This window comes from Palaemon carinicauda, chromosome 34, assembly GCF_036898095.1.
Source record: "Palaemon carinicauda isolate YSFRI2023 chromosome 34, ASM3689809v2, whole genome shotgun sequence".
In the NCBI taxonomy this organism is placed as follows: domain Eukaryota; kingdom Metazoa; phylum Arthropoda; class Malacostraca; order Decapoda; family Palaemonidae; genus Palaemon; species Palaemon carinicauda.
Window position 1 is genome coordinate 13,658,189 of NC_090758.1, and position 25,479 is coordinate 13,683,667.

The following is a 25,479-nucleotide window of genomic DNA, read 5'->3' on the forward strand; positions in this document are numbered from 1 at the left end:
ATAACTTTATGCTTTCATATAGCAATATTCATTTAGTACACCAACTTTATGCTTTCATATAGCATTTATTTTATGTTATCCTATGATATCGGTGTTAGCGTTTCATCAGGAGTAGGTTATGTTGGTATGCCTGCATTCGTGCGTGTTGGTGGATAGCGTCAACATTGAGATTGTTTCGCTAGTTCTAGGAGCTTTAATTTCGACCATCTCACTTATTATTAGTAAAACCTTTTGTTTTATTACGCTCCACCTAGTTTTACGTTTGGCTCGAGTGGGACTCTCGCGTATTTTGTTGTTTTTACTGTTCGATCTACCGCTTCAGTAACTAGGTTGGTACCCCTGCTTTCCATCTGCTGATGGCGTCATGCTTCCTCCCCTACCACTCGCCCGAGTCCCTCTCTCGCCATATTTTTTCTGCATGCCTAACCTTACTTACGTGATTTCGCTTTTAATTCATTAATTATTTTTATGTATTTGTGCATTGATATTATATTTATTGCTTACTCCGTTATGATCATATTTTTGGGATTTTCATGTCATGATTAGGGGATCTCCAGTTGGTAGCCCTGTCTACCACTGCGCACTGGCGATTTCCCTGTACCATTACACCCCCCCCCAACAAGTTGGGGAGGTTATTCCATCCCCCCCCCCCTTCAGTGTACACCCTTCCTCTCACTCGATGGTTGTTGGTTATGATTTACGGGTCAAATATGCTTGTACCTCAGTCTTCCATCAACGTTCCGACATATTGAGGACTGAGTATACCAACGGGGTATGACTTAGTCTCATTCATTCATACCGGGCGGTTTCGTCTCCCCCCTCCCGTCGCCATCGGTCGGGGAGGGGGAAGGCCGGGACCACCGGGGACTATCACACGTGATTAGTCGGTATATCTGCACCTTGGTGTAACCTTGCTTTTAATTACGGTTGTTAGAATGAGCACTTATATTAGGAGTGTCCTCCCCTACGGTACCTCATGCTATTATCGTCCGTATAGGACTTATTATATCCCATATCATTATTTTATATTCTACATGAATCATTACCTTTGTCCCGGTACCTCAGGTAAGGTAGGGGGGGGGTTCCACTGGCTCCCCCCGCGCTCTCCCGTTGTACCCTCCCGTCATCAGACATCGGAGCCGCCGAGCTCTTAACTACATGATCGGTTGACACTGACACGGTTTTGATTAATATCCTCCCTCCGGGAGCCCTATTCATTACAGACATTAGTTTTTGATCATAATTGGCGTTTTCTATTTATGTACTTTAAGGATGTATCTTGGGTACTTTAAGTTTACTTTAAGTTTACTTTCCAACCCTGTTCCCCAGCCACGGGGGCCCCGGAACTAGTTATGATTATATATTAATCACTGTTTTTTGCATCCTTTTTCATACCCGGCTCTGCCGGATTGCTATTGGAATAGTCTCAGTTCTCAGCATGTTTAGTCTAAAGCTATACATTTATTTTATTAACTGGCAGGTCCCGGACCCTCCGGGACCCCTTATAGAGAAACTAGTAGATGCTCATGGACTATTCCTTTTACAGGTGGTCCGTTGCCGGATGACAGCCTGCGCGGCCGTCCTTCACCAGCCTTGCGGCCATGCTGTCTGTCGGTCCCACGCGGACTGTGGGATCCAGATGGACGATATTTTGGTATGGCACCCTGACAACTGCCTTATCTGTTATGACCTTATCTCCACCCTCGCTTCAGATTCGGTGAGCCTCTTTCAGTCATTTTTGTATTTACTTCCCTTCACTGGGCGACATCAATATGATAGATAATCATTGACTTCTGTTATGAATCTTCGGGTTCATTTATCATTTTGTCCTCGGGTTTGCTAACCTTATCCCCGTTCTTTCAGAGTTCCCAGGCGGTTAAAACTTCAGCAAGAGCCACTTTGAAATTGTGGGTAGGCGGCTTTGCCCGTAACGTAAAGGCCAGGAAGCCCTACGTCCTCTCAGAAGATTATTGTAGACTTATCTACCCGAACGCAAAATCTTCGGCAGCAGTGCCTAGGCAAGTGGCGGCTCCTATAATTGCTGACATTGCGGAAATCGTAGAACTCAATCTCGTCCAGGATACAGACATCCCTGACGACCCGGACCCCATTGAAGACAATGTTACGGCTCTGACCTTAGACATAGAGCCCATGGTTTTTGACGAACCTGACACAGGTAAGGTTGTAAGTGAGGCAGGTGGGTCTGGCGCTAAGACCTCTCTTCTTAGCCCCTCTTTTTCTCCAACTTCTAATAATTTTTCCTTTCTTGGTTTTGAAGGGAACCACGAATCCTCCCCAAGATCGCTCTCGGTTCCTGCCAAGGTCAAATCTCAGAAAAGACCTTTAGTGAGGACTCGTCAGAATCCTACACTACCTGGATCATCGAAGCCCAAGAAGGCTCCCCTCCCCGGAGCTCCTAGTGACTCGACTAGCACTGCCCCTATGTCTCAGGACCCGGGAGTGCAGTCATCCCCCTTAATTACCACAACCAACCTCGACCCGGAGGCCCTCACGAATATGTTGTCGAGGGTCGTTACAGAGCAGATTAGTTCTATACTTTCTGCCGTCACCAGAAGACTAGATACCCTGGAAAGTGGACTGCCTCAACAACAGCAGTTCCTCATCCCGGACGCCTCAAAACTTCCACCCTTCACGAAGAACAACCCGTGGAAAATGGCGCTCCACTGTCCTTTCACGGACGGAATGTTGACCATCGAGGGTTTTGGGACCAGGCCCATTGAAGATTTTGAGTTCTTCCCTCCCGGTCTTCAATTTCCTTTCCCCGGCTTCGCCCGGCTTACGGAAGAGGCTCTTGTCCGACTAGATAAGGTCCCTAAAGAGACCGTTATCTTTCCGAAGGAACAGGCTCAGTCTGTTTGGGTTCGAACCTTAAATGAGTGGGGTTGTACAAACACCATGCTGACCCCCCACAAGAGTACTTACACCATGTTTCTTGTGGACGAACAGACCCCCACTCCTTGCGTCACCAAAATGGTTGAATTAGCCCTTCAGGCAGTGACCGAAGATAAGCCTTTGCCACAACTCCGGGAGACAGATCCTACATCTCTGCTGTTCCCATCAGATAATGAATGTTGGCTTAACATTCAATCGACATTCATTTCTGGTAAGCTATCCGCGGACTGTGCATCGACGCAATTCAGTGAACGCCTCCCAAGACTACCTGAAACCTTAATCCGACTCGAGTTCGAGTCCCGGTCTAGGTTTAGCCGGAGCCTCAACATCTCGACTATGGCGGAGATGTTTTCTCTTACTTATGACGAGGAACACTCTTTTAAAGTTATGACTAAAGCCACCCTGCAATCTTTGTTAGCAGACTGCTACGACTTCTTGGTGACCAAAAGACGTTGCCGTAAGCATGTCTTATCTGAAGCCACTATCCGCCATGAGCCAAATAAGCTCATTAAAGCCTCTGCTTGGGGTCCGGACCTTTTCCCGGAGGACATGGTCAACTCGGTATTGAGCGAAGCTGCCAGAGTGAACCAGAGCCTCAAAGTCCGTTGGGGTCTCACTCCCAAACGGAAGTTCGAACAATCGAGCATTCACTCCCGGGGCAGAAAAAGGCTACGCCCTTATAGCTCTACCCAATTCCGCCAACCTATTCAAGTAGTCCAGTCGGCCCCGGTCTCTCAGGGCATCCAACCCTCCACCTCCAAGTCTCAGCCCCAAGTGAAGTATGTCCTCGTCCCTGAAAACCAAGTGGCTTCGAACTCGTTTACCTCTCCTGTTTATAACCCGGTCTATGAGTCCCGGTTTTCCTCCCAAGGATACCAACGAGGCAGGGGCCCCGGTTCGAGGGGTTCTTTTCAGAACAGAAGCAAAGGGAGATATTTCTCCCGTGGAAAAGGGTCACGTGGTGGCCGAGGCGGTAAAACCTCCAACTACTGACGGTCTTCAGGTAGGAGGGAGACTTTATGTGTTCCGGAGTCGCTGGAAATTCAGTCCTTGGGCCTTCAGCATAATCTCCAAGGGCCTGGGGTGGAGTTGGATAGAAGGGCCTCCTCCACCGAACAGATTCCATCAACCCTCGACACCGGACCTACTTTTGTTTACCCAAGATCTTCTTCGCAAGAACGCGATCAAGGAAACGAAATATCTGAAGTTTCAAGGTCGCTTATTCAGCGTTCCGAAGAAAGACTCCGACAGCCGAAGGGTCATCCTCGATCTGTCTCGACTAAACTTGTCCATTCAATGCGACAGGTTTCACATGCTTACCGTCTCGCAGGTGCGAACCTTGCTTCCCCGTGGGGCCGTCACCACCTCCATCGATCTTACCGATGCTTACTATCACGTTCCAATAGCGAGACACTTCCGCCCATTCTTAGGATTCAGACTGGACGACAAGGCTTACACGTTCAAAGTGATGCCTTTCGGGCTCAACATCGCGCCCAGAATCTTCACGAAACTGGCGGAATCGGTCATTCAGGAACTCCGATCCCACGGAATCCAAGTCGTCGCATACCTGGACGATTGGCTAATCTGGTCAGACAACGTCGAGGATTGTCTCAAGGCAACAAACAAGGTGATCCAATATCTTCAGTTTCTGGGATTCCAGATAAACTTCGGAAAGTCTCGTCTGACACCAAAGACCAAATTTCAGTGGCTGGGATTACGGTGGGACCTACGTTCTCACACTCTATGTCTCCCCAGGTCCAAGAGGATAGAGATTGCGAAAAATACCAAACGCTTTCTCGGGGAAAAGGTAACTTCCAGAAGGAACCAGGAGAGGATTCTAGGGTCCCTACAATTCGCTTCAGTGACAGACCTCCTTCTGAAAGCGAAATTGAAAGACATCAACCGAGTTTGGCGCTCCAGAGCGAACACCAAACGTCGGGACAAGAAGACACGCCTTCCTCCCATTCTTCGGAAGAGGCTTCTCCCATGGACAACCGCCAAGAGCCTATCAAAATCGGTTCCGTTGCAGTACCCCCCTCCAAGGATAGTCATCCACACGGATGCCTCCCTATCAGGTTGGGGAGGCTACTCCCAACACAGGAAAGTTCAGGGCCTTTGGTCTACAATGTTCCAGCAATTTCACATAAACGTCCTGGAGGCCATGGCTGTCTTACTAACCTTGAAACGTCTTTCCCCGGCCAAGAAACAACATCTGAGGATAGTCCTCGACAACGAAGTCATAGTCCGTTGTCTAAACAGAGGGGGCTCCAAGTCAGGTCCCATCAATCACGTGATGGTGGCAATATTCTCCCTGGCGGCCTCAAACCAATGGCACCTATCCGCCGTTCATCTGGCTGGAGTTCGGAACGTTGTGGCAGACGCACTCTCCAGGACGGTACCGTTGGAGTCAGAATGGTCACTAGATCGCAAATCCTTTCAATGGATCCTCTTCCAAGTGCCGGATCTCCAGGTAGACCTCTTCGCGACGGAATCCAACCACAAGCTGAAATGTTATGTGGCCCCCAACCTGGACCCTCGGGCTTACGCCACGGATGCCATGTCTCTCGACTGGAACGCCTGGGAAAGGATTTACCTTTTCCCACCGGTGAACCTACTGATGAAAGTGCTGGACAAACTTCGAACCTTCAAAGGTCAAGTAGCCCTGGTGGCCCCCAATTGGCCCAAGAGCAATTGGTTTCCTCTTTTACTGGAGCTGAATCTCCACCCTCACCAGATTCCCAACCCGACTTTGACCCAGATAGTACAAACGTGCACTGTGTTCGCTTCCTCAAACATTCAGACCACCCTAACTTTATGGACTTCATGAAGTTTGCGGCACACAAAGGGGCTAACATAGACCCCCAGAATACTTTATTTTTAGAATCTGACAAGAGAGACTCCACTCTTCGTCAATATGACTCAGCGGTCAAAAAACTAGCTAAGTTTTTGAAAGATTCTAGTACTGACTTTATGACACTAAACCTAACGGTAACCTTTTTCAGAACCTTGTTTGAGTCGGGCTTAGCAGCCAACACTATTACTACCATCAAGTCTGCCTTGAAGAAGATTTTTCTAATCGGCTTTAATATAGATCTAACAGATTCATTGCTAGCTTCGATCCCAAGAGCCTGTGCCAGACTGAGACCATCTTCTCGTCCTAGCCCGATTTCCTGGTTTCTGAATGATGTTCTTAAACTAGCGTCAGAAACCGTCAACGATTCATGTGAGTATATCCCTCTACTCAGGAAAACTCTCTTTCTCGTGAGTTTGGCATCTGGCGCCAGGATTTCGGAATTAGCTGCCTTATCAAGGGATCCAGGCCACATAGAGTTCCTTCCGTCAGGAGAGGTCCTCCTCTCCCCAGACAAGGTCTTCTTGGCCAAAAATGAAGACCCTCAGAATAGATGGTCCTCCTGGAAAATCATCCCTCTCCTTCAGGATCCTTCCCTATGCCCGGTTACCACTCTAAAGTCCTTTCTATCAAGGACTTCCTATAAGACCTCGGGACCCTTGTTCATCAGGGAGCGGGGAGGGACTATAACTTTGAAAGGGATCAGACAACAGATCTTGTATTTTATTAAACAGGCCAATCCAGAGTCTTTTCCTCACGTCCACGACATTCGGGCGGTAGCGACCTCAATAAATTTTTTCCATCATATGAACTTTACAGATATCTCTAAATATACCGGATGGAAATCCCCCTCAGTGTTCAAGCGGCACTATCTTAAACAATTAGAGGCCCTTCAACTCGCTACCGTAGCTGCAGGGAGCGTGGTATCCCCCCGGACAAATTCCTTCTAACTAATCCCTGAATCCTATATCTTCCACCTTCTTCCTCTTACCTGCCTCACTTACAGTTCCTACCTGAGTTCGGTTTGTTGTATCACACCCATGGGTGTTCCTAGTTCGTAACATTGCCATTTTATTATTGTTCAATTTATTCTTCCATACGAACTGTATTTCTTTAGTGTTCAAGTGTATGTAATTTGTTCCAGTGTTTGACCTTAATTGGTTTTGTTTTAAGTTAATGTTCTTTTGTCTTCCCTTCCTGGGATATTATACCTTATCATGCTGATGTTATTAAAGACGTCCGTCTTCTACGTTAACTTTTGATTAAACCACTGTTTGTTATGTTGATTTTTATTCGTTCCCATATAGTTAATAAAGTTTGGGTTCGTTTTCTCTGGTACTATTTCACTGCGCGGCACAGGGATTGAGCCCAGAAAAGGGATTTTGACGAAGGAAAAATCTATTTCTGGGCGAGAGACCTGTGCCGCCCAGTGAACCCACCCTATTTGCTCCCCCCCTGTTCAGACCCCAAACTTAAGGGTGCTGTAAGGAGTGATGGGCAAGCGTGGGTTGAGTTAGTAGTACTGGTCTGCGAGGCAGGGGAGGTTGAACGGCACCTCACTATTGGGGGATTTCGAAGAGGAGAAATCTAAATGGTACGAGACCTCTGGTATTTCGCCCCAGTCTATACCGACACCATTAGGTGAGCGAGCTAGTTCAACCTAGCATTCCTTTACATTTTTTCTCTGGTAATATTAGCAGTTATATTCCTTTGAAATGGTGCATAAGGAGCATTTCACTGGGCGGCACAGGTCTCTCGCCCAGAAATAGATTTTTCCTTCGTCAAAATCCCTTTTTTATTAGTAAAATAAATTTTTGAATATACTTACCCGATAATCATGATTTAATCGACCCTCCCTTCCTCCCCATAGAGAACCAGTGGACCGAGGAATAATTGAGGAGGTGTCAACAAGAAGTACTTGAGTACCTGGCCACAGGTGGCGCTGGTAAGTACACCCCCTTCTAGTATTGTGATAGCTGGCGTATCCCTCCATAGAATTCTGTCGGGCAACGGAGTTGACAGCTACATGATTATCGGGTAAGTATATTCAAAAATTTATTTTACTAATAAAAATAACATTTTTCACTCCTGCCAAATTCGCCGATTAATCAACAGTGTTGACGACATCAGGTCTCAGGATAACCCTGGTAGATACCAGATTTCCTCATGCCAAATAGTATCCAGATCTATTGATGCTCCGTGTCAGTGTACCTAGAGAACTACCCCAGTGGTCCACTTTTGTCTGTCAGCCCCTCTTTTAAAGGTACCATTATTCAGTAGAGCCCTTTGTTCATCTTAGTATGCAGGAAGAGCCTTTCAATGGCTTGGTTATTAAAGACTAAGAATCTAGAAAGGCCAGACAACCTTTACTTCCCACTACCTGTTGGAGTATACTCACAACTCCTTAGGTACCTTTGCCTTTGGTCCTTTGGTGGCTGGTCAATTGGTTTAGTAGTCAGTCTGGCTCCCTCATGATTATTATTATTATTATTTTTATTATTATTAATTATTATTATTATTATTATTATTACTGGCCAAGCTACAACCCTAGTTGGAAAAGCAGGATACTATAAGCCCAGGGGCTCCAACAGGGAAAATAGCCCATGAGGAAAGGAGACAAGGAAAAATAAAAGTTACATTAAAATAAATATTTCCTATATAAATTATAAAAACTCCAACAAAACAAGAGGAAGAGAAATAAGATAGAATAGTGTGCCCGATCATAACCTTAACCTCAAGCAAGAGAACTCTAACCCAAGATAGGGGAAGACCATGTTACAGAGGCTATGGCACAACCAAGACTAGAGAACAATGATTTGATTTTGGTGCTTACCACAGCTAAAGAGTCTCTTCTACCCTTGCCAAAGGGAAAGTAACTACTGAACAGTTACAGTACAGTAGTTAACCCCTTAGGTGAAGAAGAATTATTTGGCAAACTCGGTGTTGTCAGATGTATGAGGACAGATGAGAATAGGTAAAGAATATGCCAGACTGTTCAGTGTATGTGTAGGCAAAGGGAAAAGGAACCGTAACCAGAGAGAAGGATCCAATGTAGTTCTGTCTGGCCAGTCAAAGGACCCCTTAACTATCTAGTGGTAGTATCTCAATGGGTGGCTGGTGCCCAAAAGCATCTTGTCTTGAGATAGCTGTTTCAACATAATACTAAAGGGACTGGCATTTTATACTCTTCTTTCTTCCCCTCCCATTCTTGGGGTGCAGCAGTTATGCAGATGAACTTCATAACTAAGCAAACTCTTTTTTAGAGACAAGATCGGTTAAGAATGATCGACCTCAACCTCTCAGACGAAGGGGAGGATAGACTATATTCGAACCCATTTCTCGTAATAGCTACAGATACGTTCGGACATCGTATTCCTTACGAGGATATTAGGTCCTCCTGTTACGGAGTACATTACACTCTTGGTACGTGAGGGCTCCCTGTGCGTGCATTCCAAGGATGCTGGGAGTTATCATCCCTTTGCCTCCTTTACTGGACGTTGATCCATGGGCATCTCCTCCTTAAAGGACAAAAGTTTGGTAGTTGTGCATGAACGAAACAAATAGTTAAAAGTAAATTTTAATTATTCCTAGCCCTACAAACCATAGTCCTTAAGTCCCACTTCCTGCCTGAACCAATTCCTAACTGCATTGTTGAATTTTTATTGCCGTTCCGGCTTCGCTAAAGTTATACTCTTCTTAAAGAACTAAGGTCTGTGTATTTAGGAAGGATGTAAATTACTTTGGAAATATGTGATTTGTTTTCTAGATCCCTTGCATCATACACTATGCTTATGATAACAGGTTAATTGTCAATGTAGTGCTGCTACTCTGAGAGGTCAATCAGTTTGTCACCTTTATTTAAAACTCTTAAGTTTTAGAATTGTTTGCTTCGAATCTCCTCGACCGTTACTCTTCCTTTCTCCTAGAAGTAGATCTTTTACTTAACTTTGTCATTCAGTACAACAATATGCTATTTACCTTCATCTTAAGCTCGATTATGATATGTGATATATTATCAATGTAATTGGATTACTGCCATCACAAATACCTGGCATAAGCAAGGGTTGTTATAGTTGTGTATATCTCATCTTTGTCAATTCTTCTTAGTGGTATTCAATAGTACGTTTGCATTATAAAATACATTTATTCCTCTTAAGTTACATTACTGCTACAACTTTGATGGTCTTCCAACTTGTGACTCGACTCACCATGTATACAGACTCATGTATAGAAAATAGGAAAATAACAAATGGGACTTACTCTTAAAGGACTGGTCCTACTGTAATACGAAAGTAAGAAGAATCACATCCTATCTTTGAGGCAATCAAAATGACTAAATCCTTCATAACCTACGCTGCCACACTTATAATTAACGTTCAAACATGTTCCGTCAATGCAATACTGTGCAACTTTACTTACAATAGGCATAGCGCATATGGTGTTACCCCACAAATACGTAACAATATGAAACAATTTTAGCATTAGAGAAAACAGGGGACCAGGCTTGAATTTAGAGAAAACCTGCCAATGGCTGCCGTTGAATTTTATCGGGCCTTGAGGGTCATCTAAACTCACATCCCACAAGTTGTAATTCATCAGTGATCTCACAGAGACGCTACTGATGCTTTGTACTGTGTGGGTCTTGTAACATTAGTGATGTATGATAATGAATACTGAAGTTTTTTTCGAGTTAATTTAGAATTCAGTTTTATTCCTCATGGTAATAATTTTTCTGGACGGCCCCCATGTTTCCTTGTCCGTATTTATTGTCACTCCGTAACATTCCTCGAACCTACGTAGCGTCGAGAATGCTCATTATGTTCCTATTTTGTTTCACGATGGGTTATATCGGTCCATGACTCCCAGATTTGTAAGAAATGAGTTTTGCAGGGTCAAATGCCGTACACGTATTTTATTTGGCGTCTTGCCACGATTTTTTAACACAATACAGTAGTTTTCTTTTTGGGTTAAGTGATTGCAATTCCAGCAGACTTGTATATAGGAGGACATAGCTCCAGATTAAAGTGGACAGGGATATGGATGGATCGTTGGGTACGAGAACTGTCCAGTAAAGTATTCTGATTTATGCCCCCTGAAGTTGAATTTAAACAATGAAAGATTTGTGTGTGATTGGGTATACCAACTGTAAATTATGTCATCATCATGTCCTTCTAGGCCTATTGATGCAAACGGCCGTGCTAGGTGGTATATACCGTGTTAGGCGGTATATCTTAGCAATCCATTTTTGCCAACGGTTATATAAGTGGATGAGCAACTTGGTGGAGTAACGTGAACTTTGTGTGTGGAGGAAATCTCGATGAAGTCACTGGCAGCAGGGTGACAGATTGCGGTCAAGGCGATATATAAGATGCATCTTTGGCTTCTACTCTCGATGCCTGGCAGATGATTTTACTGAAATCAGTTTGCCTAAATGTATATAGGAAAATCCCTCTGTCAGTGATGGCTCTCCTTTTAAATCTGCCCTTCACTGCTTCTATGGCTAAATTTCAAATCAGGTTTTTTTTTATAAAATACCAAAACACAATTAATTAAATCTCAATCTTTAGCACGTAAGTTCAGCTTCCAATGTAATTATGAATACAGTATGCTAATGCCCATTGTTCAATTTACAGAGCAGTCTTGTGCAGTACGGAGCTGTGTTCTATGGAACAGAGCTCTCCCTGCTGGGATCGTGGGGTCAGGTAGAGTCGTTTGGTCCGACCTGCTCGGAGAGAGAGATCTTCAGTGCTATTAACAATGCATGGTAAGTAAATAGAGTCATGTGGTCTGTAAACTCCATTTTATTTGTCAGCTTTGATTACTTCTGTTACTCTTTCTATTACTAAAGGACGGTTTTAAGCCATTGCTGAATAGGTTTCCTTTCTCTCGTACATGGTGCCGCATTATGAAACTTTGTTCTGAGGGTACACTCGGGCACTATTTTATTTTATTTATCTTTCTCTTTTTTTTTTTTTTTAGTTTTTATAGATTATATATGATATTTATTTTAATATTGTTACTGTTCTTGAAATATTTTAAATGTTCATTACCTCTATTGTAGTTTATTTATTTCCTTTTTCTTTTCCTTACTGGGCTATTTATCCTCGTTAGAGCCCTTGGGCTTATAGCATCCTTCTTTTCCAACTAGGGTTGTTGCTTAGATAATAATAATAATAATAATAATAATAATAATATACATGAATGGTAGTTGTTGAAGGTAAACGAACACAGTATGGCTCATTAAGTAACCAATAGTCAAAACAAAAATTCTCTTATTTTTCTAAATTTTCGACAGTTACTCCTGCAAGAATTTGACGCGCCAGGCTTTCATCTTGGAGGGGCTTCAGGCAGCTGTTAATCTGTTCGAGAAGATGAAGCTGCACTCGCCGATGATCGAGAACATCCAGCGGTGCTGCATTCTGATCACGCAGAGCACGCCCATGAGCAACCCGTGGTCTCCAGTTAGTGCCGAGAAAGTGCTCCTCGAATTTAAGAGGGTGAGTATTTGTTGATTGATTGATGGAAATAGATAGATAAATAGCCTTTCCTTAAGTCCTTGTTTGTGTATATGGGTTATTATCATCATTACAGTGAACCCTCGTTTATCGCGGTAGATAGGTTCCAGTCGCGGCCGCGATAGGTGGAAATCCGCGAAGTAGTGACACCATATTTACCTATTTATTCAACATGTATATTCAGACTTTTAAAACCTTCCCTTGTACGTAGTTCTGTTTACAAACTACCCTTTAATGTACAGAACACTTAATGCATGTACTACAGTACCCTAAACTAAAACAGGCACAAATATTAAAGGTGATTTTATATCATGCATTTCCTAAACACGCTAAAAAGCACGATAAAAAATGGCAACCAATGTTTTGTTTACATTTATCTCTGATCATAATGAAGAAACAAACTGGAGGTAGAGCTTTGCTTATTACCCAGACATATTTCCCATACTTTTCCCTTAGAACTACATCACATCTACCTACTTTAGATATATATATATATATATATATATATATATATATATATATATATATATATATATATATATATATATGTGTGTGTGTGTGTGTGTGTGTGTGTGTATATATATATATATATATATATATATTTATATGTATACACATATACATACCTACATATATACATAAATACATGCATACATATATATATATATATATATATATATATATATATATATATATATTACTGTATATATGGGTTATGGAAAAAATCCGCGAAGTGGTGAATCCGCGATGGTCGAACCGCGAAGTAGCGAGGGTTCACTGTACTATTTTTATTTTAAGAGTTTCCCTCAATTCCTTGATTGGCTGAACACTGATGAATACTAGAAGTTTTTTGGGGGAGGAATTGACAAAAGGGAAACTAATAATTGAGGAAAGGTAGGGTTCCCATGCACCCCCATGAAACATTTTTTCAACCTGCATTTTTACAATCCCCCGAGGTGTGTGGGAATGTAATTCCCTTTGTTCCCATTCCGAAATATATCCCATGTGGATCGTTTAGCCTGTTTTTGCCTGCCGCCTTCCTACTAGACTGTTCTCAATTCAAGATGAGACAGAAGAGGTTTTCTTCTGGAGAAAGATCCAAGCGTTATTGAAGTTTGCCTCAGACCTTGGGAGTCTGATGTGATATGTGTGAGAGGGATGAACAATCAAGAGTGTAATTCAGATCCGCTTGGAAAACTTGAAGATTTTGGGATGCGACTTTAGAATACATAAAGTCCTCAACTTATAAACTTAATAGGTTCCAAGAAATTGTTTGTAAGTAAATTTGTTTGCAAGTCAAATTCTATAAAATTTTGGCCTAGTTTAGGCTTCACCTAACTTGCATGCCTACGATTTTCATCCGCAAAAGTCAACAAATAGTTCCATTGCATTTCATTATCAACTTTTGAGATTTATGTTTTGTGTTTGTATCTATGAATTTTTGTAACTTGAGGACCTTCTGTAATTAAACTTCATAGGCCAAAAGGCATTGGGTTGATCTAATATGTTGGAAAATAAATAGTGATATCAAATATTGGACTCTTTAGCTACAGTAAGCATCTCATCTCAGAGAAGGACATTCCATTATCAAACCATTGTTCTCAAGTCTTGGGTAGTGCCATAGTCTCTGCACCATGGTCGTCCACTGTCTTGGGTCAGAGTTCTCTTGCTTGAGGGGTATACTTGGGCACACTGTTCTATCTTATTTTTCTTCCTCTTGTTTTGTTAAAGTTTTCATAGTTTACTTGGTAGTAGGTTAGCTAGGGCACCAGCCACCCGTTGAGGTACTATCGCTAGAGAGTTATGGGGTTTCTTGATTAGCCAGACAGTACTGTATTGGATCCTTCTCTCTGGTTACGGTTCATTTTCCCTTTGCCTACTCACACACACCAAATAGTCTGGCTTATTCTTTACATATTCTCCTCTGTCCTCATACACCTGATAACAATGAAATTACCGAAACAATTCTTCTTCACCCGAGGGGTAACTGCACTATAATTATTCAGTGGCTACTTTCCTCTTGCTAAGGGTAGAAGAGTCTCTTTAGCTATGGTAAGCAGCTCTTCTAGGTGAAGGACACTCCAAAATCAAACCATTGTTGTCTAGTCTTGAATAGTGCCATAGCCTCTGTACCATGGTCTTCCACTATCTTGGGTTAAAGTTCTCTTGCTTGAGGGTACACTCGGGCATACTATTCTATGCAATTTCTCTCCCTCTTATTTTGTTAAATTTTTTATAGTTCATTTAGGAGATATTTTAATGCTGTTACTCATTAAATATTTTATTTTCCAATATTAAACTTACCCGATGATCATATAGCTGCAACTCTGTTGCTCGACAGAAAAAACCTACGGGCGGAATACGCCAGCGATCGCTATACAGGTGGGGGTGTACATCAACAGCGCCATCTGTCAAAGGTACTCAAGTACTCGATGTCAACAAAGAACCAATTTTTCCTCTGTCGTGCCAATGGCAGGACCTACTAAATACGCCGTCCCTAACTGGATTTGTTTTCACAACGATTTGGTGAAGTACACTATTCCAGTTTTGAGCTTTCGCTATGCAGGGGTTTTATCTTCATTTCAAAACTTGAATTCGTTTTCGATAGATTTAATTATGGTGACGAAGAGAGTATGGACTCTCTTTCACTTTTAAATGGCCGACCCTTCCCTTAGACGGAAGTGTGTTTAGGTTTTTGGTAATTTTGCTTTACGTTATAGATCCATTTATTTATATCTCTCCGCCTTTTTAGGCCTCTTCGGTTAACTTTCCAATTATTATAAACTTATAAAAATAAATTTTTATGTTTGTTTATATGCGACCTTTCCTAATAGTAGGCGGTCCTAACTTGGAACCGAAGTTAATTAACATTGATCCCGTTTTATCGTATTTAACCTTTAAAGAATTTAATACTTTTTTAATTTTAATGTTTTATGGAAGAATTTCTTTGATAGTCTCGTACTGTTTTCAAAGATGAACTAACGTTTAGTTTTTATTCTCCGCAGTTGTTGACGTTCAGAACGTTCAACTTGCGCTCTATCGTTACGATAGAGAGAGAGTGTATCACGGTTTCACTTTGCAGTAAGAGTAAACCGATTCTAGCGTTTCGTTCATTCTTTCTTAGCTTAAAGAGTTTAAATTCTAAATAAAGGAACTTTTTATTTGGGAAACCTTTCAGTTTTTTCCTTTAGCAAATAACATGTTTTAACGATATATAATTGGGCTCTTCTCTCAGGTGCTAATTCAAGAGAGAAGAGAGAGAGAGATAGAGACGGAGGGAGAGAGAGGAGAATAAACGTTTCGTTCAAGCGGGTAACGTTGTTCTCGTTTTTTACGCTTCTCCCTAGTCGCTGTAGGGGAAGAAGGTAAAACGTTTCTAGGGTTTTATTCTTGTTCCCAGGCTTTATGCGGTGAGAGATTGTAAACGTAGTTTATTTGATCTAGTGTTTAGTCTCTTTTCCTGCCACTGAATTCTTTATCTTTATTTATGTTTTTCTGTTGCATTGTAAAACTGTTTTCGCAATGACTACCTTTTAATGAAGGATAGGATTGCGTGTTTCAGGTAAAAATCAGTTAGTTTCGATTTCAGTGAAATAAGTGCAAACAGAAAATCAAAAGTGATAAAGTGATATGCGCAAAGTGTTACAGTGTTGCGTCCGAGGGTTCGTCTGTTCGTGCCAGTTGTTCACCTAGTCCGGGACCTCTTACAAGCTCCCAAGCCCAGGGGAGAAGTAATGTCGAACGACTTATGGGTTCCACAGGCCTTGATCGACGAACAGACGTTTTTCCCTCCGTGGTTTCGGGCGTATCTACACACGTTTGCCGACGTGAGATCGCCCCACCCACACAAAGACGAGAGAGCCCATTTATTCCTCGTCTGCGGAAGAGGTTTCTCGTAAGAAACCATGGACCAAATCTTGCGGCTTTTAAGTGCAAGTCGGTCCCTTCCGCGCAAGTCCAACGGCCTAGGTGTAGCCACTTGGTCAGTTCGGACTCGCTGCAGTCATCCGACGACTGCACACCTCCCAAGAGAGGCAAGGTGGTACCGCAACAGGCAGTAACTCCGTCTGTTGCCGCACCAGCTGTTTTAGACCCTCAGTCACTACGGACAGTAGCTCCGTCTGTTGCCGTTTTTTTTTGTAGACCCTAAGTGGTCTTTACTGCAGTCTCTGCAGACTCAGTTAGCTGCGGTTATGCAGGAGTTTCGTGCGGAGAAGGTTGACACTGCTCTCGTTAGCCTACAACCTGCCACTGTTGTGCACCCAGCTCACGCTGAGGCTGCCTGCTCCCACACTCCGGCTGCGGAGAGCTCCACCTCCGATGCGCAATCGACCCTGCCAGACGCATGTTAACGTTAGCCGACGTGCGGCTCCCTCCGTTAACATGCGTGAGCTACCGCATCAGCAGTGGGAAGGTGGAGTCAAGCTGCCGTGTTTTGACGCGATGCGTTAGTTTCCGCAACCCACGGCAGTCCCCACCACGCACCACCACTCCGCTTTGGTTGTTGTCTGCTCCCACACTCCGACTGCGGAGAAGGTTGACGATGCACCCGTTTGCCTACAACCTGCCACGGTTGTGCGCCCAGCATGGCTGCCTGCTCCCACACTCTTGTTGTGAGAGCTCCTCCACCCATGCGCAGTCGACCCTGCCAGACGCATGCTGACTCCCACAGACACACGGAGCACTCCGTTGCCGTGCGTGAGCTACCACAAGCTGCCGTGTTTTGACACGGTGTGTCAGCCTCCGCAACCCATTGTGGTTACCGCCACTCACCCGCAGCAGACTAGTCAGTCAGGAGTTGAGGCTCCCCCACACAGCTTTGGTTGTTGCCAGCTCACAGACTGTCAAGCAGTTACATGACGTTGCCTTCTGGTCTGCTACTAATGCACCAGTGCTGTATGTCCTCACGCACCTGTTGTGGTTGACAGTTCAGTTTTTGACAGTTCACAGACTGTCAAGCAGTTACATAACGTTGCCTTCTGGTCTGCTGCTTTTGCACCAGTGAGACCCTCACTGAGATAACCTAGCTTTTCTCGGACATGGTTCCTGTAGATGAGAAAGTGCTGTTCTCCCTCCTTCTGATATTCCTTTGAGGACTCTGTCATTTGGAGAGGAGCCTTAAGCTGCTTAACCTCCTATGGACTTTAATTAAAGCATAACAAGGCTTCCAGGGATGGTAAATGGTTCCGCTTCAGTCGCTAACCCCGTCTGTTGCCACACCTGCTCCCATAGACCCTAATGGGCTTTGTTGCAAGACATGCAGTCCAAGCTTGTGTCCTTGTTAGAGGATTTTTTACGGAGAAGAACCTTCTAGCCAACAACCTTCCTACCGGTTGGTTGTACGCCCTGTTGACGCTGAGGTATCCTACTCACGTCCGCCAGTTGAGATGGTTCCTCCACCGGTGCGACCCAGTGTGGGTTGCCAGTCGCACGTTGACGTTAAGCGACTCTCGGAGGTGGTTGTGGACGTTCAGTGTGTCACTAGGAAGACGTTCAACAACCAGCAGAGATGACTTGTTGTGACGCAGTGCGGCAACCTCAGCAACCCTGTAGGGGGTTGACTGCACAACCCAGACAGTCTACACAGTTTCGGGTTGACGCTGTACTTCCGCGCGTCCCCATGGTTGACAGTTCACAGACTGTGCAGCAGTACCATGATCTTGTGTCCGGCTCCGTCACGCATTCACCAGTGCGACCGGATTCAGCGAGTCAGACGTTGCCCACTCCGTTGCCGTTTCCTCATCAGTTTCGGATGAGGAACCCTCTGGTGAGGACATTGCTGAACAAGACGATCAACCCCCAGCCCTGCTATCCATCCAGAAGATGCTGAAGAAGGAACACTGCCCTGTTAGGCTGTGGATGAGTCTGGTTAGGACACTGTCATCCGTGGTTCAATTTGTGTCACTTGGAAGACTACACCTCCGTCCTCTTCTGTATCATCTAGCTTTTCACTGGAAAAGGACAAGACGCTAGAAGCGGTCTCGATCCCGGTTTCCGGAAAGATAAAGTCTGGTCTGACTTGGTGAAAGGACTTTATCAACCTTTGAAAGGGTCTTCCCCTGACTGTTCAGACTCCCAACCACGTTCTCTTCTCGGACGCATCGGACGTAGGCTGGGGTGCGACATTAGGCGGTAGGGAATGCTCGGGATTATGGAACTCGAGTCAAAGGACAATGCATTTCAACTGCAAGAAGCTTCTGGCAGTACGTCTGACCTGGAAAAGCTTCAGGTCTCTCCTTCAAGGCAAAGTGGTGGAGGTGAACATGGTCAACACCCTGCCTTGACGTACATCTCCAAGCAAGGAGGGACCTACTCTCTGACATGGTACGAGTTCGCAAGAGACCTCCTCTCCTGTTCAACAGGTCTAGACTTTTCACTAGTAACGAGGTTCATCCAAGGCAACTTGAATGTCATAGCAGATTGTCTCAGTAGGAAGGGACAAATAATTCCAACATATTGGACCCTCCACAAGGATGTATGCAAGAGACTTTGGGCCACCTGGGGCCAGCCAACCATAGATCTCTTCGCAACCTCGATGACCTAGAGGCTCCCAATACTTTGCTCACCTATCCCGGACCCAGCAGTAGTTCATATAGATGCCTTTCTACTAGATTGGTCACATCTAGATCTATATGCATTCCCTCCATTCTAGATTGTCAACAAGGTACTGCAGAAGTTCGCCTCTCACGAAGGGACAAAGTTGACGCTAGTTGCTTCCCTCTGGCCCGCGAGAGAATAACTCACCGAGGTACTTCGATGGCTAGTAGACATTCCCAGAACACTTCCCCTAAGGGTGGACCTGCTACGTCTGCCACGCGTAAAGAAGGTACTCCAAGGCCTCCACGCTCTTCGTCTGACTGCCTTCAGAATATCGAAAGACTCTCGAGAACTAGAGATTTTTCGAAGGAGGCAACCAGAGCGATTGCTAGAGCAAGGAGAACATCCACCCTTAGAGTCTACCAATCGAAGTGGGAAATCTTCCGAAACTGGTGCAAGTCAGTATCCGTATCCTCGACCAGTACCTCTGTAACTCAAATAGCTGACTTCCTCTTATATCTGAGGAAAGAACGATCTCTTTCAGCTCCCACTATCAAGGGTTACAGAAGCATGTTGGCATCAGTCTTCCGTCACAGAGGCTTAGATCTTTCCAACAATAAAGATCTACAGGACCTCCTTAAGTCTTTTCAGACCACGAAGGAGCGTCGTTTGGTTACACCTGGTTGGAATTTAGACGTGGTACTAAGATTCCTTATGTCAGACAGGTTTGAACCACTTCAATCAGCCTCCCTGAAAGATCTCACCTTTAAGACTCTTTTCCTGATATGCTTAACCACAGCTAAAAGAGTCAGTGAGATTCATGCCTTCAGCAGGAACATCGGATTCTCATCCGAAACGGCTACATGTTCTACAACTTGGTTTTCTAGCCAAACACGAGCTGCCTTCTCGGCCTTGACCAATATCGTTCGATATTCCAAACTTATCGTATGGTTGGAAATGAACTAGAAAGAGTATTATGTCCTGTAAGAGCTCTTAAGTTCTATTTTAAAAACCTTTACGAGGCCCGTCTGAAGCTTTATGGTGTTCAGTTAAGAATCCATCTTTGCCTATGTCAGAGAATTCTTTATCCTATTTTATCAGACTGTTAATACGAGAAGCTCATTCCCTTCTGAATGAGGAAGACCAAGCTTGGCTGAAGGTAAGGACACACGAAGTTAGAGCTGTCACAACTTCCGTGGCCTTTGAACAAAATAGATCTCTGCAAAGTATATTCGACGCAACCTATTGGAAAAGCAAATCAGTGTTCGCGTCTTTTATCTTAAGAATGTCCAGTCTCTTTACGAGAACTGCTACACTCTGGGACCATTCGTAGCAACGAGTGCAGTAGTGGTGGGGGCTCCACCACTACAATTCCCTAATTCCAGAACCTTTTTAATCTTTCTCTTGAAATATTTTTGGGTTGTCCGGAAGGCTAAGAAGCCTTTCGCATCCTACTTGATTTGGCGGGTGGTCAAAATCATTTCTTGAGAAGCGCTTAGATTAGAGGTTTTGATGAGGACCTTTAGTATGGGTTGCAACCCTTCATACTTCAGCTCCTAGGAGTCGCTCAGCATCCTATGAGGATCGCGAGGCTCAGTAAGGAAGACGTACTTAAAAAGGCAGAGTAATTGTTCAAGTCGTCTTCCTTACCAGGTACTTATTTATTTTATGCTTGTTATTTTGAATAACTGCTAAAATGAAATACGGAATACTTAGCTCATAATAATGTCAACATGTAATGCTGGTCTCTACCCACCCCCCTGGGTGTGAATCAGCTATATGATCATCGGGTAAGTTTAATATTGGAAAATGTTATTTTCCTTAGTAAAATAAATTTTTGAATATACTTACCCGATGATCATAAATTAAAGGACCCACCCTTCCTCCCCAATAGAGACCCAGTGGACAGAGGAGAAAATTGGTTCTTTGTTGACATCGAGTACTTGAGTACCTTTGACAGATGGCGCTGTTGATGTACACCCCCACCTGTATAGCGATCGCTGGCGTATTCCGCCCGTAGGTTTTTTCTGTCGAGCAACAGAGTTGCAGCTATATGATCATCGGGTAAGTATATTCAAAAATTTATTTTACTAAGGAAAATAACATTTTTCCTTGTTTCATTTCCTCACTGGGCTATTTTCCCTGTTGGAGCCCTTGGGCTTATAGCATCCTGTTCTTCCAACTAGGGTTATAGCTTAGCAAGTAATAATAATAATAATAATAATAATATTAATAATAATAATAATAATAATAATAATAATGCAAGATGAGAAGTTATGATATGATGATGGTAAAGAGAATTATTTAAAGTTTATTTTTGTGTAACTAGAATGAATTTCCCCTATCAACTATACCCCTGAATGTGCAGTTATTCTTACTTTATTCTTCCTTCTTAATCAGACTTAATAGTTTGGATAATCTTTGTGTTTTTACCTCCGCCAACAAAGTTGGAAGGAGGTTATGTTTTACCCCCTGTTTGTGCATTTGTTTGTGAATAGCTTCCTGGCCATAATTTTGATTGTAGAGTAATGAAACTTATAAGGATTGATTGTTATGTATAAAGCTGGAAATTATTAAAATTTTGAAGGTCAAGGTCACAGTCAAGCAAAATGTCCAATTCACATAATCAGCCATAAGTTTTGGACATCATTTTCATAGAGACTTCAAACTTCCTTCTCATTTTAGTGTATGAAAATCCACGCCAATAATTACATGTTAAGGTCAAAGGTCAAGTTCGAGAAATCAGATGCTATGGCAGAGGTCTGTGCTCTACTGAGTGCCGCTCTAGTTTAAATATATTGTAAGAGTAAAAGGGGAATTTACCATTATCTTAGCAATCTTTTCTCTTACAGATAGGGAGCCAGCTCTCCATAATTTCAGCGCACAAGTTAGTGGAACTCTATCGTCTTTTCGATGCCGCCGGTGGGGACTACCAGGCTAACTTAGCCAAGAATTATGCCAGTAAGCCGCAACATCTGGTTCTTCTCAACGGGGTTACGTAAGTAGCTCACCCACTAATCAGTCGCTCTGTGTAAGGGGTGGGACTTATAGTGCGAGAGGTCCTTTGCAGTGTCTCTAGATTTCTGACTTAAAGAACCTTGTGAGAATCTAGTTGGTTGATCACTGCGCTTTGTGTTGCCGAAGTATTTGCAAATTCTGGTTTTAATTGCAGGTTTATAGTACTTATTTATTGCACTCGAGGCAAATTGATTTTATTTAACTAGTTTTAAAGTTGTAGCTGTAAAGGCAAATTCTTGGAGTCCAGTATTTTTTATAATGCTCTATCATTTGTTTATTCATCTAATATTATCTGTGTTGTTACGCTCTGGAGGCTTTCCTGGCAAGTTGATGGTAAGAAAAGGATTGACAGAAATATCTCCCAAAACTATCTACTGTGTTTGAAATGTTTTATTAATTCAAATACGTACGTCAAAAAAGGGAGACCGAGAGATATGAAGTGGTTTTGTACAGATGTGTTTTATATAATTTCAATTTGATCATGGTGGAATAAACTAGTTTTGATGTAATTAAGATTAAATTTAACCAAAAATATATTTCTTTTGGTACAATTATACTGTCCTCCAAAATGAGTTTGTTGCATGTGCAGATGATGCTACTCTTTTCATCAATTCCATCTCCTGAATGTAGAACAGCTGATGCACCTTGTTGTTATTATTACAAGTCAAGCTACAACCTTAATTGGAGAAGCAGGATGCTTTAAGCCTAAGGGCTCCAATAGGGAAAAATAGTCCAGTGAGGAAAGGAAATATGGAACTAGATAAATCACAAGAGAAGAAAAAAAATGAAAGTAACATTTTAAAAACATTAATATTTATATATTATAAAAATTTGAAAAATTAAGAAGAGAAATAAGGTAGAAAATTAGTGCCATTTTGTTCTTTTTGAACGAAAATGATATCAGTATAGATAGTAACTGTACAGTAATACTAATTTCAAAACATACATCTCATCTGATACTGTAGTTGTACAGTATCTCTCTCTCTCTCTCTCTCTCTCTCTCTCTCTCTCTCTCTCTCTCTCTCTCTCTCTCTCTCTCTCTCTCTCTCTCTCTCTTCTTTTTATAACTTTAGTACAATAAGTATATCTTTGTTAGTTTACAATTCTCATACCTTGTAAGGGGTCGACAGAACAAAATTTACTCCTGCTTTACGTATCTCAGCAAATCTCACCTTTTAGTCTGCAGGAAAGAGCGCTGAGCCCCTCGCTAATAACCACGTACGTCCCCGTCACAAACGTGCCGACTCCCACGACGACAACCATGAGCGCGGCCCCTGTCGCAGTGAGCGTCCCCACCGCGGCTGGTCCCGGACCCTCCCCCGGGCCTGTCCCCGGAACGACAACGCCCTCTCCCGGTGCAGCGGGTGGATCGCCTGCACCCCAGCCGGTTGGAGTAAGTTTTCATGTCTTCCAGTGTTTATTTACTTTTTGTTATCTTGACATTGATTTTAGTCAAGCCATTTTATGCTCTGGTATAAAGCATGAACATGTGTAGCCCATCATCTATTTACCGTGGGATTTTTCAAAAGTTTTGGGAGGGAGCCATAATCCTAATAGAAACAAAAGGGGACTTTTTTTCTCATTTTTCCTCCTTGCCTGACGAGGGACTCTGCCGAGGTTGGCTGGTTACTGCTAGGGTGCCACAGCCCACCCTCCCTAGTTTTCCACCACGATGAAGCTTCATATGCTGACTCCTCCCCTACTGCTGCTATCTCAGCGGTCGCCAAGGTGATCATAGATTGCAGCAGGGTCCAACGGAACTATGTCACAATTGCTCGTCATCCATTCCTATTTCTAGCACATTCTTTTGCCTCTCACCTCTATCCTCTTTATAGCTAATCATTTTTAATAGTTTAATTTTATCACTCCTTTTACATATATTAATACTTTTTGCTGGTCAGCGTTTAGACAGAAATACTGGCTGGTACCAACTTGTTTATTTACACAGAAATATTAAAGCCACTCCTTGCCAGCAGAATCGTAGAATGAAATATTTACATCTAAAGAGGTACATGATTACGAACTGGGTGTGTTTCGGCACTCCTGGTAAATGCTTGGAATATATTTGAAAATCCGAATTGAAAGTTTACAATAAAGATAAAATACCGCCGTTTCTTGAATAGAAAAGGTATCTTCGATGCCATCTTGTGGTTGTTGCAAGTCTGTTTTCATGCCTTCCTTGGGAAGTCCTGTTTTTTGGTGACCGGAATATCAGTGTGACACTCCGATGGTCATGGCAGGTTTAGAGGTCCCCCTAAATTATTTATATCTGGATGAGAACTGAAAATTTTAATGAAGAGGAACTAAAGGATGGTCGGACGAGTTTGAAGTTGGATCTTTGTTTGAGAAGTGTGATATGAAGACAAGGAATTTACTGTCTGGTGGGACTAAAACAATGACCAAGTATACTGTATCAAGCTATCTTCCACAGAAAGCATTGCGCACTCTTTTTTGAAACATCTCTGCAATGTCCAGTTGGAGTTAGTTACTTCCATCAGGTAAATATAATATTCAGACTGGATAGACAAGTTTGATTTTGGATCTTTCAATAAGGTTGAATCTTTTCTTTACCTACATTTAATATTGAAAAGTCTGGCATATACCCTGTCTAACTCTTTTCCCAACTGGAATTTCCTTACTGTTGAAAAGTCTGGCATATACCCTGTCTAACTCTTTTCCCAACTGGAATTTCCTTACTGTTGAAAAGTCTGGCATATACCCTGTCTAACTCTTTTCCCAACTGGAATTTCCTTACTGTTGAAAAGTCTGGCATATACCCGGTCTAACTCTTTTCCCAACTGGAGTTTCCTTGCTGTTGAAAAGTCTGGCATATACCCTGTCTAACTCTTTTTTCCCAACTGGAATTTCCTTACTGTTGAAAAGTCTGGCATATACCCTGTCTAACTCTTTTCCCAACTGGAATTTTCTTACTGTATGTAGATTTAGGATTGATGTACTTCTCTGTTCTAACATAAGATTCATCTGTTCCTTATCCAAAGGGCTTTCATTACTGCTAAAGTTTTGACAGAATCAAAAGCTTTCTACCCTTTACTCACACAAATTGTGACACTAAAGCATATTTCAGTGCACCTTGCATACGCTCTGAAGTGATTATGTACTGTAACTGTTCAGTGCTATTTTCCCAGACGGTGTGGGTAAAATAGACCTGTTAGTTAAGATGAGTCCTCTCGCTTGATGGTACACTCAAGTACACTTTTCTGTCAGTTTTCTTCTTTTGTTTTATTATCAAACGATGTCATGGGCTTGTTTAATAGGGAAGCCAAGGATTCCAGTTTGTTTATCAAGAGGTTGCCTTTCATTTGTCTTTAACTTATATTTTATCTTTATTTTGAAAGTCATCTATATTTTATCATTTTGGTTTTCAAATTAGAGCTGCAACTTAGTGTATAATAATAAGAAAACTCTTCTATGGCAGCTGTTTCATAGTCACCCATTAGTAAGTATCCTAAACCTTTTCTCCTTGGGAATACTGGTTCCTAAGGACATGTTGAGTTAAGGTTGGGATGAGCACTTGATTGTCAGGCGATAGAGACTTTGAAGTCACAGGATAGGGCGACAACTCAACTTCCTCGAGTTGAAAGCAGTTTTCCAAAGATTTGCTCTGCTCTCGGCCAGAAAGACTTC

General features: G+C 42.9%; 2 protein-coding genes across 6 annotated transcripts in view; both read left to right on the plus strand.

The window, feature by feature from the left end:
- Positions 1-25,479, plus strand: part of LOC137627080 (mediator of RNA polymerase II transcription subunit 25-like) — a 121,937-nt gene that overhangs the window by 28,308 nt on the left and 68,150 nt on the right. For all 5 annotated transcript variants that reach the window (XM_068358071.1, XM_068358074.1, XM_068358072.1 and 2 more), the window contains exons 3-6: positions 11,398-11,528; positions 12,060-12,261; positions 21,669-21,814; positions 23,014-23,227. In XM_068358071.1, coding sequence (XP_068214172.1) covers positions 11,398-11,528; positions 12,060-12,261; positions 21,669-21,814; positions 23,014-23,227 — 693 coding nt within the window. The remainder of the gene's footprint in view (positions 1-11,397; positions 11,529-12,059; positions 12,262-21,668; positions 21,815-23,013; positions 23,228-25,479) is intronic.
- LOC137627079 (uncharacterized) lies at positions 1,366-4,055 on the plus strand. The gene is made up of 2 exons (XM_068358070.1): positions 1,366-1,717; positions 1,864-4,055. Exons 1-2 carry the CDS (start codon positions 1,439-1,441, stop codon positions 3,904-3,906), a joined length of 2,322 nt encoding a protein of 773 aa, XP_068214171.1. The 5' UTR covers positions 1,366-1,438; the 3' UTR covers positions 3,907-4,055.

Excerpts from the sequence above, each read along its gene's own strand:
- LOC137627079 (XM_068358070.1), top strand. The coding sequence starts at position 1,439 with ATGTTTAGTCTAAAGCTATACATTTATTTTATTAACTGGCAGGTCCCG. Across the intron at positions 1,718-1,863 it reads CCACCCTCGCTTCAGATTCG|AGTTCCCAGGCGGTTAAAAC; the intron begins GTGAGCCTCTTT and ends CCGTTCTTTCAG.